This window comes from Caloenas nicobarica, chromosome 1 (genome assembly GCF_036013445.1).
Source record: "Caloenas nicobarica isolate bCalNic1 chromosome 1, bCalNic1.hap1, whole genome shotgun sequence".
NCBI lineage: Eukaryota > Metazoa > Chordata > Aves > Columbiformes > Columbidae > Caloenas > Caloenas nicobarica.
In genome coordinates, this window is record NC_088245.1 from 98937753 (window position 1) to 98952111 (window position 14359).

At 39.4% G+C, this 14359-nt stretch overlaps 1 protein-coding gene across 1 annotated transcript in view; it reads right to left on the reverse strand.

Annotated features, from left to right (window-relative positions):
* Positions 1-4820: 4820 nt before the first annotated feature.
* The window catches only part of DHRSX (dehydrogenase/reductase X-linked), a 169252-nt gene continuing 159713 nt past the window's right edge, over positions 4821-14359 (reverse strand). Inside the window, exon 7 of the mRNA XM_065626670.1 lies at positions 4821-5282. Coding sequence (XP_065482742.1) covers positions 5085-5282 — 198 coding nt within the window. The 3' untranslated portion in view covers positions 4821-5084. The remainder of the gene's footprint in view (positions 5283-14359) is intronic.

A 14359-nucleotide genomic window follows, 5' to 3' on the forward strand; every position in this document is an offset into this window, starting at 1 on the left:
AGTGATGTTACTTGAGATTATTTTCAGAGCTCAAGGAATGTGAAGATAGAGAGGAAGGCTGTGCTTGTTGGTCTAGGTTCTTTGGAAAGGACTTAAGCCTGCCTACCATCTTAATGTGTCTTGCATTCTGTCTGTGAAGACGTGACCAGGTTTAATATCACTCAGAAAGTGCCATAGCCTGGTTTTGTGGTTTTGGCCTTTTTTTTCCTTCTTCTTTTTGTTTTGTGAGATTATGAAGTCTTTCACTTTGAGGTGATTGGTTTCAATCTAGGTACTCTTTGTCTAAATAAATGATGGTCACTACTACTTTTTGACTCTTCTTGATTGCCAGTGTGAAAAGAATTCTTGGCTTGGATCCATTTCCAAAGAGAGAGATGCTAACCAGGGTTGATGGGTATCATATGGAACCCAATAACTACCTGCATCTGGAAACATAACTCTTTGCCACGCACAGGTCTGTTTTCCTCATGGCAATGCTCACTGCATTCTCAATGTTACCACAGTGGGTTGCTGAAACACAGTGGGTTTTCTTTTGAAAAGGAAAAAAATTGTTCATGATAACAACTTACCTGTTCGCCTTGGCCTAATGTTGTGCAATACACTTCACATTTGGCACTGACTTCTTCAACTCTTGCAGATTGGTCAGTGCCCTCAGCCTTTCCTCTCTTAAAATCATGTGATTTTATCTTTTCTGTGACAGATTTCATGTTAACTTCACTGGAATTTGATTTTGTCTTTCCAGGCAGTCAGCTGGAGCATAAACCATGTCATATAATGAGCAAGGGCAGTCTAAGGCCAGAACTGTACAAGAGCCAAAGCTTGCATAGGTTATTTAGGATCAGGATTTAAATATCTGACATGTATGCTTATATTTATGTCTAACACTACCATGCAGTTGGAAGAAGCAGTAGCAAGGCTGATATCAAATAATGAAGTCCCTTGTTTCTATGCTATACTACTTCTCATTGTGTACTAAAGTAATTGATAGTTGTTCAAAAATTGAATTATAAATGTTAAATATTTATAAAACATCATTGTGGAAGTGTGGCTAGAGGTTCCATATTTAGGGTTTAAATCAATTTTGAGCTGGAAGCAAGGATGCAACTACTTTATTATGTGCAAATAATAGCATATTCACAGAAAAATTACAGCACTTATTCTTTCAGCACATGATTACTTCCCCCGCCCAGTTCACAAATGAACCAATTAATTAATGAAAAAGTTAACACTTCTCTTAAGAAACTTAGAGCCCTTTGTCAGCACATTATTTATTTCCTGAGCAAATTCATTGTTTAAATGACATTGCCGTATCAAATTCCTAGATAACAGTAAGACCTATAACATTTCTTTGAACTATCCTTCAAAACAGTATACAACTTTTTTGTCCTCTTTTTTGGTTTTTTTGAGATTAAATTGTCTTTTTCATGGGAGCTTAAAAAGAAAAGTAATCCTTTTTTTAGAAAAGAATAAAATATTGGTTTGAAATTGTTTCATTCCCTCACCGAGGTCAATAAGATCAGACCATGGTGGCCCTTAGCAGATGTTTCTGTTGATTTCAGACTTGAACTGGATGGTAGATTTTGTGTCCTTTTTGAGTCTAGGTAAAGTCGCCTGGATTTTTGAATTAAACATTAGCCTGGGTAGAATACCGGTGTGGAATATCCATTTCAGAAGTTGTGAGCAATGGCTCACTCTCATACTAATCAAAATAAGTGCTGTGTCTTTGGACATGAGGGAAAATCTAAGTATTACTTCCGTGTGATTGACCTGCTTTGCTTAGGAGCTTACCTGGCCTCCTTGCCAGGTATCTTTTCAGAGGTATCTTTTCATTGTCTTCAGATATCAGATCTGCATGTTCCAATATGTAATTACTCTTACAAGAGAGTGCCTGTTTTCATGTTGGAAGGCTAATTTGTCTAACTTCAGTTTATAGTTATTGGAGCTTGATTTGCCTTTCTTTGCAAGACTAAAAAGCTCTCAGGTATTTTTTTCTGCACGTATGCACCTACTGCAAGGACTCAAGCAATCTCTCAGTCTTTTCTTCAGTGAAGTGAAAAACAAGGCTTCTCAGATCTCCAGAAATTCCACATCCTTTAAATGTGAAGAGTAAATCAGCTCTTGCAGTTTCTGTGTGCAGAAGGAAAATCATTGTCCTCTTTCTACATGCTTCATATATATAGTTTTTCCTACATAGATATGGTGAGGATTATTTTGGATTTTTGCAGCAGCATCACAAGAGAGTGCCCCCAGCGATACACAGCATTTTATGACAACACTGGATTTTGCTCAAGACAAGCTCACGTGCATATGTGACATTGAAGAGCTGACAAAGTTTTCTGCTTTTAGTTCCTGAAATAGCTCTTTTGCAACTAGCTCTACTATATGTTCATGTTATTGCACTGTTCTAGAAATCCCTGGATTTAGCACACATATTGTTTTTCCTTCACGCAGGCACAATCTGTGTTCTTGGTTCTCACAAACCATGTTTTCATTGTTGTTAAAACTGATTTCTTTGGACTGAGACCATTAACCAAGTGGTTCAGATTACACTGGATGCATGACTAGCTCTCTGAACTGTTCGCTCTTTTACCAATCCCTATTCCACTTGAAACTGGTCATGCAAACATTATGGAGCTTTGAGAGAGAGTTAAATCTGAAAGTAATTTGGTCCCATCTTGTTTGAGTAATTCTGGACATACTTCTAGCAGCAATGATGTTCTGTGGGAATGCTATGGCAACATCAAAATGTTGGCTGTCTAGCAGGCTTACTGCATCCTGTGCATGATCCGTGAATAAACAGAGGAATTTAGTTCCCAGAGTGTCAGTCTGGCACATTTCACAAGCACTACATTCACTTATCAAAAAAAAAAAGTCAGCCAGTCGTACAGAGTAAGTGCTATAGTGCCCAAGTGATAGATTTCCTGCTGCTAACCCTTGTATATACTAACTCTAACAAGCTAGGAATAAATCTTGCATGGTTTAATTCAGAGGGGAAATATCCTCTCCTTCAGATTTTTTATTATTTTTGTTGTCATCTGCCTTTTTTTTTTTTTCCTCTGCATCTCCTTGCTATTTTCTGGACATATTAGTATGCTTGCTCTCACTTAGGTGTGATCTCTTTCGGAACCAAAGGCTGGAGTTATGGTCAGTGAAGTACCAGGTTTTTGCTAAAAAGTCCAAAAGGGTTGTTAGTTCAGGGTTCAGTGCATAGGAACAGGTTCATACGGTTTCTAGTCTTCTGCAAATGAGAGCACAACACTGTGTTTGCACTTAGTTCTGTCATGCAGTGATTTCCAGTGCCCTAAAGTGAATCTAAGCTTTATGGCCACCTATTGGTGTTTTTTGCTGTGTATATCTTAAAAAAGGAAATTCAAGGACATTTATAGGATTATGCTGCTTATTCAGATGACACCTAAAATGAATGAGATGGGAGTAGGGTAGAGCTTATTCCATTAACGGCAAGAGTTCAGGTTTCCTAGTCACAGAGTGCATGCTTGGAAACCTTCTCTCACTAAGGACAGATCACTGAATCACAGAGTGGTGTGGATTAGAAGAGACATCAAAGATCTAGTTCCAAGCCCCTGCCATGGGCAGGGACACCTTCCACTAGACCAGGTCACTCAAAGCCTCACCCAGCCTGGCCTTGTAAGACTTCCAGGGATGGGGCATCCATGACTTCTCCAGGCAGCCTGTTCCAGTACCTCACCACCCTCATGGTGAAGGATTTCTTCATTATATCTAATCTAAATCTACCCTCTTTCAGTTTAAAGTCATTAGCCCTCATCCTACAGCTACAGTCCCTGATAAAGAGTCCCTCCCCATCTTTCCTGTAGGTCCTCTTTAAGTGCTGGAAGGCTGCTATACGGTGTCCCTGGAGCTTTCTAGATGTCTGGGGGAGATTTCTAACCTTGACTGAAACTTCCAGGGGATGTTTCTCTGTAAATTATTCTCATGGTTTATCACCTTTGCTAAAATATCTGCCAGAAAATTTTAAGGAAATAAATACATAACAAAAGGGAAAATATCCTGTTGCTGCTAAGTCAGATGAGTAGGCAGGGACGACTCTTCAACATGGCAAAGAAACAGTTCAAGGGGTGGATATTGGAAGTCTCCACAACCCTTAGCAACGTGGAAAAAATGGGCAAGCATTAACAGTTTGCTGTCTCTTCCAAACCAAGAACTCCAGTTTTGAACCTCATATGAACTACGTTCAAAACCAACAAAAGGATGCAATCCTTCATGAAACAGGCGGTACATGAGTGAATCTTCTTGCCAAAGAAAATGCAAGAAGTTGCAGATGCAAGTTTACTCGGGTTCAGGAGAAAAGGGGGCAAGTAATCTTAGCCCGCTGCCAAGACAAGAGGCTGACTGCACCCTCTGTCAAATCCTGTGTTGCCATTATTGTGTGTGATCCCTTCCTTTTCCTTATGGCTTGCCTTTAAAGGAGAGCTGAACTCAGGACCGAAAACGACTGAATTCAACACCCTGTCTGAAGACCTTATTTATTTACCTTTTTTTTTTTGGTTCTGACCTTCAGTTAAAACCTCTGGATAAAAGCTGACATATAAAACTAATGTCATGATAGAAACAACATAACAATCATGAATGCCAAGTGTCTACACTAGAACAATCTGACATTCATTAGAAAGTGTCCTAAAGATTATTGAAGCTTAAGGAAAAAAGCTGCATCTTTTAAGACTGGATAAAAAAAGTATTTTATATATACAAAGGTGGCTTAAGTTCAACCTACCACAGACACAACATGCTCACCAGGGAAAGTCTTTTCTTGCATTGAAAAAAAATGAAAACTCAACTCTGCACAAGGTTAAAGATTGTATTTTAATCACAGACTGAAACATCATGGTTTACAAAACTGATGGTTAGATTTAAAACCAACCACTACATCTTTCTGCGGGAATACTCCCCCCACACCCTAGCAGACTAGGGGTTCATGTGAAGAACAGAGCTGTTCATGTTTGCCTTTGGGACTGAACAGTGATTTCCAAGATGATGACTGATGCTGCAAGAATTCACCTAAGATGCTTGTCAATGCATTTCATCTACCCAGCTGGAAGTGGCTTTTTCTAGGGAACTCTGCTAGATTCATCAGAAATCCCAACCATCTTGCAGCTTTCTGTCCAGAGCCTTCTCTGCAGCTCCTCATCATATGCTACGTCAGCTGATTTTGTCCTTTCCTCATTGTAAAGGTAGCAGCCACCAGCTCCTTCCATCTCGGGTGATACTGCTGCATAGATGCTTGTAGAGGCTCCTTCCTCTGGAGTCTACAGAAACAAAACAAAACAGAACAAAACAAAACAAAACAAATTCAGGCAAGGCAGGTACAGTAGAAGAATTACATTATACCATAAGACCTTACCAGGGTCCTTATGCAAACCTCAGGCTGGCAACGATAAAAATGCCACCTATCCAACTGGCAGAGTACACTCCATTGCTACAACAGTGCTATTTTGGGATAGCTTAAAGCCACAGAACAGATATATAGAAAACTCTGGTCCATTTTTTCAAGAGCTAGTCAGATGGAGCATACTAAATAATTGATTTAGTTTCCACAATTAGAGCTAATAAACCCCAAAGCAAACACAAATATTAAAATCCTAGTTTAATTATTCATTTTGCAAGGATGAAAGGGTCTGTACTCTGCCTTAAGAAGATGAAGGCTATGCTGTGTGCACAATATGCTCATTGTAACAACAATATGACACGAGCAAAGGATCATGGAAATCATGACTGTAAATTAAGATTCCACAGTTCAATCCAAGCAGGCAGGTAAAACAGGGAATGACATTTTACTCAGAGCATAGTTATCAGAGTTCTGCAGTGTCATAAAGCAAAATGGCAAAACACCCATAATGTTTGATATATATCATGAGTATTAAATGAAAATTAATAAGTGAATAGCTTAGAGTAATAACTCCTTTCATGCCAAGGATAAGCAAAATACTTCCATTTTGCATTCAGCAGGATCACACAGGTATCACTGAAATTATTTCAATGAGATGTTTTCCTTTTATTGAAGGGCATATTTAAAACACAGCATTTGATGTTTTGTCTATATCAGTGATATAATTACGATCAATACCTGCTGGATAATAATGCGTAATTTTACAATCTTTGCAGTCATTCCCTGAATCATTAACAGTACCAATACTGCTCATAGCTCTGTCTGCTGCACCTGACAGGATGTCTTTTTCTGAAGAACTCAGTTGACAAATGAGACAGCATTGAATAGGTTACCCAGTGCCTAATTAAAAAAAAAAAATATATATATATATATATATAAATCTAAGTCATTTTAAGCCTTTTGTGACAAGGCACAGATACTCTAAAAAGAAACAACTCCTTTGTTTTCTCACTGTACAATAAATACAACACAACTTATTAGAAATAATTAATTTATCTGATGCACCTAGCATTTGGTCTCATTTTCAAGTAAGTTAGAGCCTTGTCACACAATCACACAATAAGACAAGGTTACCCAAACTGCGACCTCTCCAGCTGCTGCCAGGGCAGAGCAGCCCCAGCATCTGTGAAGAAAACATATTTCCTGTGTGGCCACAGGCACATTCCCCAAAAAGTGAATTGCTGAAGAAGGAACGTGCCCTGCAGAGGTACTTCCATGCACAGAGCTCCACTAATTCCATGCCAAGCCCTTGATGAAAGGTGTTCAGTCTGAAAGAAAACTACTGATGCCAACAGGCTGCGAAGAGCAGTAACACCACCATATTTCCCTTCAATGGCCACAAAATAACCAGCTTTTACTATCAGCTACCACACAAAGACAGCATGTCCTGTTCCAAATGCCACCTAATGAAATAATATGATAACTCAGCTATTCAGCGGGCTTTTCTCTCAGTGAAATATCCGTCAGTACGCTAAAAAAAAAGTCAGGTCCGGGTAACTGCCGGAATATTTTTAAGGTGACTGTACTGTGAGATGCTACCTAAAAACACAAAGTGCTTACCTACCTTAGTTTAGTACACTACTACTGCTTCTTCACCATTCTCCATCTTATGGAAAATACTGCTATTCACATCCAGTAGATTATTTAAACAATATAAAGGAATCATGCATGCATAATTCTTTGCAGGATCGGGATGACTCCAAAAAGCCGGAGTCCACATGCTCACATAGTGGCTACTATCACGATCAACTATGATGCAGTACAAAATATATTAATACTGTAAAGCAGCAGAACAATTATGAATACAAGTATTCATATTTTATGCAAATTATTCTGGATGACAGAGAGAAACCAAAAGCTTTTATGGTACTGCTGTGCTTTACTTAAAAATCTAGTGACACAGATAAACCATTACTTCATTGCTGGATGTTATGTTCCTGTGTTCAACAGCTCTTCAGCACAAACAAGTATAAATGTCAATGTCGGTCACTCCAAAATCTTAATGACAACAGCTCAAAACTAAAATGCTTTAAAAAAATTGTCTGTGAGCAGAATTTTTGTGTTTATGTTTTTATGAGCAGAGCTCTCTACAGCCTCAGAGATGCATCTGTATGGATCTTCCTCCAGCATCAGCAACACTCTGTACCTTTGCTGATTCAATGGGAAAGTTCTCTCAGGATATATCAAGATTTTAATTTTTTTCATGATATGTCAGGTAAGTTCCTGCCAGAGGGGATCTATTCAAAATAAAATAAAATACATTAATTAAAGGCTATGTATGAGTTTAAAGACAGTCACTAGTTTTATTCACACAGCCCCAGTAGCCCTTCACCAAGCCATTTTCTATGGCAAATAGTTTCCTGTTCTTCACTACAAAGAAAATATCGACCAGAGTCAGACAATAATAAATGTGCTTGCATGGCCACACTGTGACTAGTCTAGAAGTACAGTGACATTGTCACTGTCCATTAAGGTCAGCTTGTGTAACTTTCCACAAGACTTAATTTGTTTTTCATCCTGTCCACCCTATCTAATAGGCTGAGTAGAAGGTTCTATGCAAAATTCCTATTTAGTTTCTATCACCTGTTGCTAAAAGTGATTATCTAAACACATAAAGAAAAAAATACTATAATACATTAAGCAACTAGCATATCATATTTTAAGTTAAAGGAAAACAATTTTTCCAGTGCAATGGGAAGCAGAGTTGAATACGTATGATTAATTAATTGTCCTATCCCATCTTCCAAGTGCTTAATTAATGCTGAAAGCTTCAGTGTTCCCTTACTTGAAGTTCTCTTCCTTGTTTTTGCATGTTTTCTGTTTTAATAAAGGTAAAAAGGAAACTCTGGAGTGCCTTGGCCTTCGAGCTGGGTGGATGACCAACCTGTTTTGAGAGACTAGAAGAAAAGCATATGGCTACGATTTCACCTCTGAATCATGCCCATACCCACCCTGAAAGCACTACACATCCACCTGCCCACACACAGCCAAGACGCTTTCCCAAAGTGTTGGATCTACCACAGATCCATGGATCAACTGCAACACACAGACACACACACACACGTCCTGCCTGTGTACCACCACCTCAGAAGCTCTTGGGAAGGAAGAAGCTGGCAGTGGGTTGCAACCGCTGGAGCAACTCATGAGTACCTGGACAGGGAGCAGGATTAATTGTTACAGCAGTGGCAGCCCCACTCCTGGTTGCCAAATTTCCTGGGAGACCTATAGCTCTTCTTTTACCACATGACAGGCCATCAAAAGATGAGGAGGAACCATAAAGCCCTTGGAAAAGAAAACAACCACAAGCAGAAGACTACTGTCAACGCAATATATCTGACCCATGCATTGACGCCAATGGCCTTCCAGGAAGGAGAGCACCTGATCACAGGCCACAGAAATCACCAGCCAGTGCTTCGGTACCTTGATCTATTATACCCAGGATGTTTGTCATGATGCTCTATACAAATAGGAACAAGTTTCCATCTTTGGGACTCTGAAGTATCATACCAAAAGTTGCAGGTAGACAGGCAGTAATAATAGGTATTATTCAAATCACAGGGAGGATACTCTACACATTGTCAGAATTAAAAAACAAACAAACAAAACAGTAATAGAATAATATATATACATATAGGATCAGTAGCATCGTGTTCATTAATTGGTTGGACTTGTCCTAAGACAATACCTAAGAGGTATTCTTATAAATTTTACAATGCTACTTCACTCTTCAGTTACCAACTTAACTGTGCTGAACTTTTTTTAATTGGATTTTTGATCACAAATTATTATATTATTAGCATCTAAGCAACTAATTAATACCTTTGTCATATCCAAGTAAAACTGATTTCTTCTTAACTTTTTCCTAATTTAATTCTGCATCTGCAGATACGTTTACTTGTTACAGTATTGATCACGACTTTTGCATTCTTTTGCAATTAACTATTTGTTTGCAGTATCCCTTCAACAGTAAATAAAAGTCTGACTGAAATTACGTATTTTTGTATTGCTCATTACATGGGTAGGCTGTGGAAGAAGGAGATAAAAGATTGCTTGTGACTAGCTTATTTAAGCAAAATGCAGTCTATGTACACAAAATGACGTTATTTTGGCATTATCTATTCTCAAAGAAAAAGATGGTTTATTACAGAAGCTTTGATATTTCTTTTTTTAAATATTCATCAACAGTAAGTCATCAACATAGAATAATTTTCCCTGAGCATCAAATGGAATATTCTGGTCTATGAAAACTGGGACATATACTAACAGGGTTTGTGGTTTAGTTTTGTCTTTTTAAGACTTGCCAGTTAACTCATTTTGATTAATGCATTTTTAAGTGCCATATTATCTTGTCAAGACTAGGTACTAACGCTCACGAAATGTGTTAGCTGATGACAGCCAGTCCCTACAGCCACGTCACCATGAAATGTCACATCCTTTTCATTTGTCTGCAACAGGCACAACAGCTTAACTCTTTGGAAATCGTGTGTCTGCATCAGTTGTACATGATGGCTTGGTGGTGCTTCCCTTGTTAATCCATGTACTCATCCAGTTCCACCTTCACCTACAGTCATAGTTCAGAGTCCTGGGCATACAGTATGGTATATTCATCAGAAACCACGAGAAACTGGACAGGAAACAAAACAAACAAGCTCCTGTAATTCCTCTTCTGCAATCCATTCACTTTCCCAGCACCATTTTCAATAAGTAGCAGCAAACAGTGAGAACCTTGCTATGTGTCTTAAACACGATGACAAACAGTTCGAATGGACGGCATGCACATACTTCAAGTTGTCTTGGTTAACAGAGTCAACCGTGTGATTGAGAAAGCAGTAGTGATACAACCCTTGGTATCCAAGGAACACTTACTGTGGAATAGCTTCACTTACTGCTCCCTTGGCCCAGGCAATCAGCTGATTGTACTTGGATTGTATTTGATTACTTCAGGATACTGCTGTCTGGAGACATGGTAGGAAAGAAGGTTGGACAAAGAGGACAGAGACCAGGAAGCAGCTGGCAAACTCAATGACCAACATTGCAGTTGCCTTTTGAGGGACAGGAAGGAGGGGCCAAACAGGCAGATGTGAACCCAGGACAAATGGCTCAATGCTAGGGAGAACATATTAAAGCACCTCTATCCATGCAATTTGTGATGCAGAATATAATAAGTATTGGTGGAATGCCCCTCATCAGCAATATTAAATAGACTGCTGTAGGAACTCTCATCAACACTGGTTTTATAATCGTGGTCCTGCCTCATGTGCTTACATCTATTATGTCATGCATCTCTTAGTTCATATGGAAAATTTACCCATGGGCTGACAAGCTAAAGAAGCTTTAAGGGCTTCTTTTTTTTTGGCACAGGAGTGCACAGTGTTTGCTCTGTGGCCTCGCTTTTTTGAATGGACAGGTTTCCATCAGGCCATTCCTGGCTCAGGTGACAAGAAGACATGTCTCTGGCTAGTGACACATTTCCCAGGCTCCAGCTAGGAAGACACAGCAAGCACTGAGCAGGCCATCTTCTCAGGATACTCAGGCACTTTTGCCAGCATTCCTTTACCTTTCTCAACATTAATTATTCTGGTAATGCTTTGCAAATATTAGTATTTTACTGACTTGCTTCTGGACTGAAAAACTCTGCATATCCAGAGTTTTATGCCTTTTTCTTCAGGAAAAACAATGATCATCTGGGATTCCTGAACAGTACTATACATGTGCACATACAGGCTTAACAACAAGAATAAGAACATTAAATTACCGTTACTTGGTACAGCAAAGTCTTTCATCTACTTGCTGGCAACTGATGGAGGAGAGACACCCAGTCACCCTTAACGCACTGCTTGACTCTCAAGACCAAAGGCAAACATGAAGCCACCGCAACACAGAACAGTTTGAAAACTGTCAGAAATGGAGTAGGTGGGATTGCATTCCCATGAATACTAAAACAAACATGTGAGAAACAAATTACCTGTGTTCCAGGGAACACTGATTACTGCGATCTCTGAACTACTGAATCATTTCAAAACCAGGTTACTTATGGGTGTAAGACTCCAAGGTGAAATAACAACAGCAACTCTAGTGTCACAGCCTTCTTGTGAAGGCACAGGCTACAGGAGCTCAAAGCTCATTGTGTAACTTCTGCAGTGTCCAGACCTCCTAACATGATCATTGCTTTGAAAATTTCAGCCAAAAAGTAATTAGCCAAAAAAACCACTGAGGATGAAACCAAAGGCTAGAAAGGAAACCATGATGCAGGTGTAAGGACATGTTCAGCAACGTTTGATCAAAAAGGCTGTAACAGCTGACTGTAAGTCCTGGTGAGACTGGTGGCCAGGACCAACTGTCAGATCCCCAGGAAGCCGAAGCTGCCAGAGGTCTGGCAGCACAGCTTTTCAGATATCTCTGCCTTCACTCAAAAGCCCTGGCTTCCATCTGTGTTCTTTCTCTCCTCCTATTCTTTCCTACGTAGCTCACTATTATTCTCCTTCTATCCAATTTCCGCTTTGATTATAGACCTGAAAGATAGAGACGTTTTATTGAATATACAGTTCTCCCTAGAGACCCAGTCAGCACCATCAAATTAATTTCTCTTCAATTCTCAACTCACGGCAAAGAGAATTCTTTAATAAATTCACTCCATAATAAAATTCTTTAGATTCATCTTTAAAAGAAACAGAAGTTACAAACAGAAATGGCTCAGTTAAAATGTGAAGCCTTTCTCCTGACAATGTTGTGGCTACAGAGAAATAATTTCTGAATCGAAGATAAGAATATGTAATAAAAGACAAAACATTGATGAACTAAGAACACAAGGCGATTTTCAAACTAAAAAAATACCAAAATGTCAGAGGAAAGGAACTTTTATAGTATGAATAATTCATGTCTATTCTGGGAAAAAGAGAAGCTTTTTTCCTGAGCATCCTAGCATAATACGCTGCAAAGACCAGAAGCAGAGATAGCTGGCAAACAGACACAGCGAGTATCAAATCCTGAGTCTCTCCTTCCCTTTCCATTGAAACGAAATTTTCTGGAAAGATCTTTCAAGAAAATCCAGGTATCCAGAGAGCCTGGGAAACCCCACCTCATCTTCACATCAGCCCGCACATAGGTGGCTGGGAAGTCTGCAAAGTAGGCCACAGAAGAAAGGAGCTGTCACCACATGACTGCCAGGGTCAGCCTGTAGCTCCCAGAGCCCAAGGAGCAGGCAGGCACCTGGGCCTGAACACCTGATTTCCCATGAATCTTTTGATGGAGTCAACAGTGGAAGTTTTCACTTCGTTTTGTGTCAGAGCAACGCCTTCTCAGAAATCCCTCTGGAAAATTGCCAGGCACCTCTACTCTGAAGCCCTGGGATGGCTTTTCAGTCAGACTCAAGACATGAGCAAAGGTTTACTGAGGAACACAGTGGCCATTGCTCTGAAGTGTACTCTTCCAAAGCAGCTGCTTCAGACCAAGCAGGATATCATGGGTCACGTCAAATAGCATCAGATGTTATCAGATGTTATCGGGCAGCTGAATGAAGACCCGGTTGGCTGGCCAGCTTTTGAGGCCACACTGAAGAGATCTCCATTGACTCCAAATAGCAGCTTCAACAATGACCTCACTTGCAGGTCCCACCAAAAAAAAAAAAAAAAAAAGTTTCTTAATTTCAAACTGAATCTCTCTCATTTAGAAGTTTAATGTAACTTCAGTGATTTGAGCAGGAGTGTTTGTGGATCCATACTTTGCATTGTCTAAGCTGCTGAAATGAAGGACTAGAAGAATTATGTTTAGTTTTAAGCAACTTTCAAAATAGAAACAAGAACCCAACTTTACATGACAGAATTTGAGCAGAGACTGGAAACTTTGGGTCAAAGTCATTAACCATAATCGAGTCCTTCGTTCATTTTGTCAAGTGCATTGAGGAAGATTACTTTGCCTGAAGGCTGATCCTTAAGCTCGCTTTGCAACAGACAGCAGTGTCTTCAAAGTCAGAAGTGAGATATCATTGCAGCCACCCAAATTACATCAGACTTGTTACCTCACTCAGCTCAGTAACAACATGCAAAATTTGACAGATAGGAGCCTGCTGCCCCAGACATTGCATAAACATCCAGCCAGAGACAGCCACTTGCTGGAAGAACATCCAGTCTCTAGGAAGTAAGGCAGGCAATAACAAAAGGAGAGAGCTGAGAGAGTACAGAGTACACATACATCACAAAATGCTGATGCCTCTCTGGGGAGCGTGGCACTCTGTCTCCTCTGGAAACCAGGTGATGTCCCACAGGTACCTATTGCTGAGGACGCCTGACTTAAATCACTCAGAACTGTCCTGGCTGTCTTTACATAATCTGGGATTTTCTGCAACACCTCTTTTCACAGACAGGCAAAGTGATTTACTGAAGGAAATGTGCAGGTCAGGAGAAGAGATGAGGAAAGAATAAGCCTCCTAAATCCTAATCCTGATTCCTTGTGTACTAGGCTGTTACTCCTTTTCTGTGTTTGTAAAGGAAAATACACAATTTATTTGTTTACTACCAGCTCTATCGCCATAATTACAGTATCATGTGAGCAATTCAATATAATCTTCTTCATTCCAAGATGCAGACTGATCTATCATTATGTAAGAATACTTAATTACAACTTAGTATTCATGCTAGACATATGCTAAGGAAACATCCTGATATTTTTATTAACTATTCAGGGCTTTAATTCTGCTAAGTTTTGAACTATTACTATCTGAGAAATATAAATAAGAGCATAAGACTACTCTTCCCTGCAACAAAGCTCTTGGGGACACAACCTCTTTGATAGGTAGTGGATGGAACATCTGCATCATTTCATAACATATTCCAACTTTTTTAGCTGAAAACACAATTTAAATGTGAATCAAAATGTGAATGGAACAAAATTAAAGAGGACTTAAAGTGACAAACAACCATGAAAGCTTTAGAGCTTTCA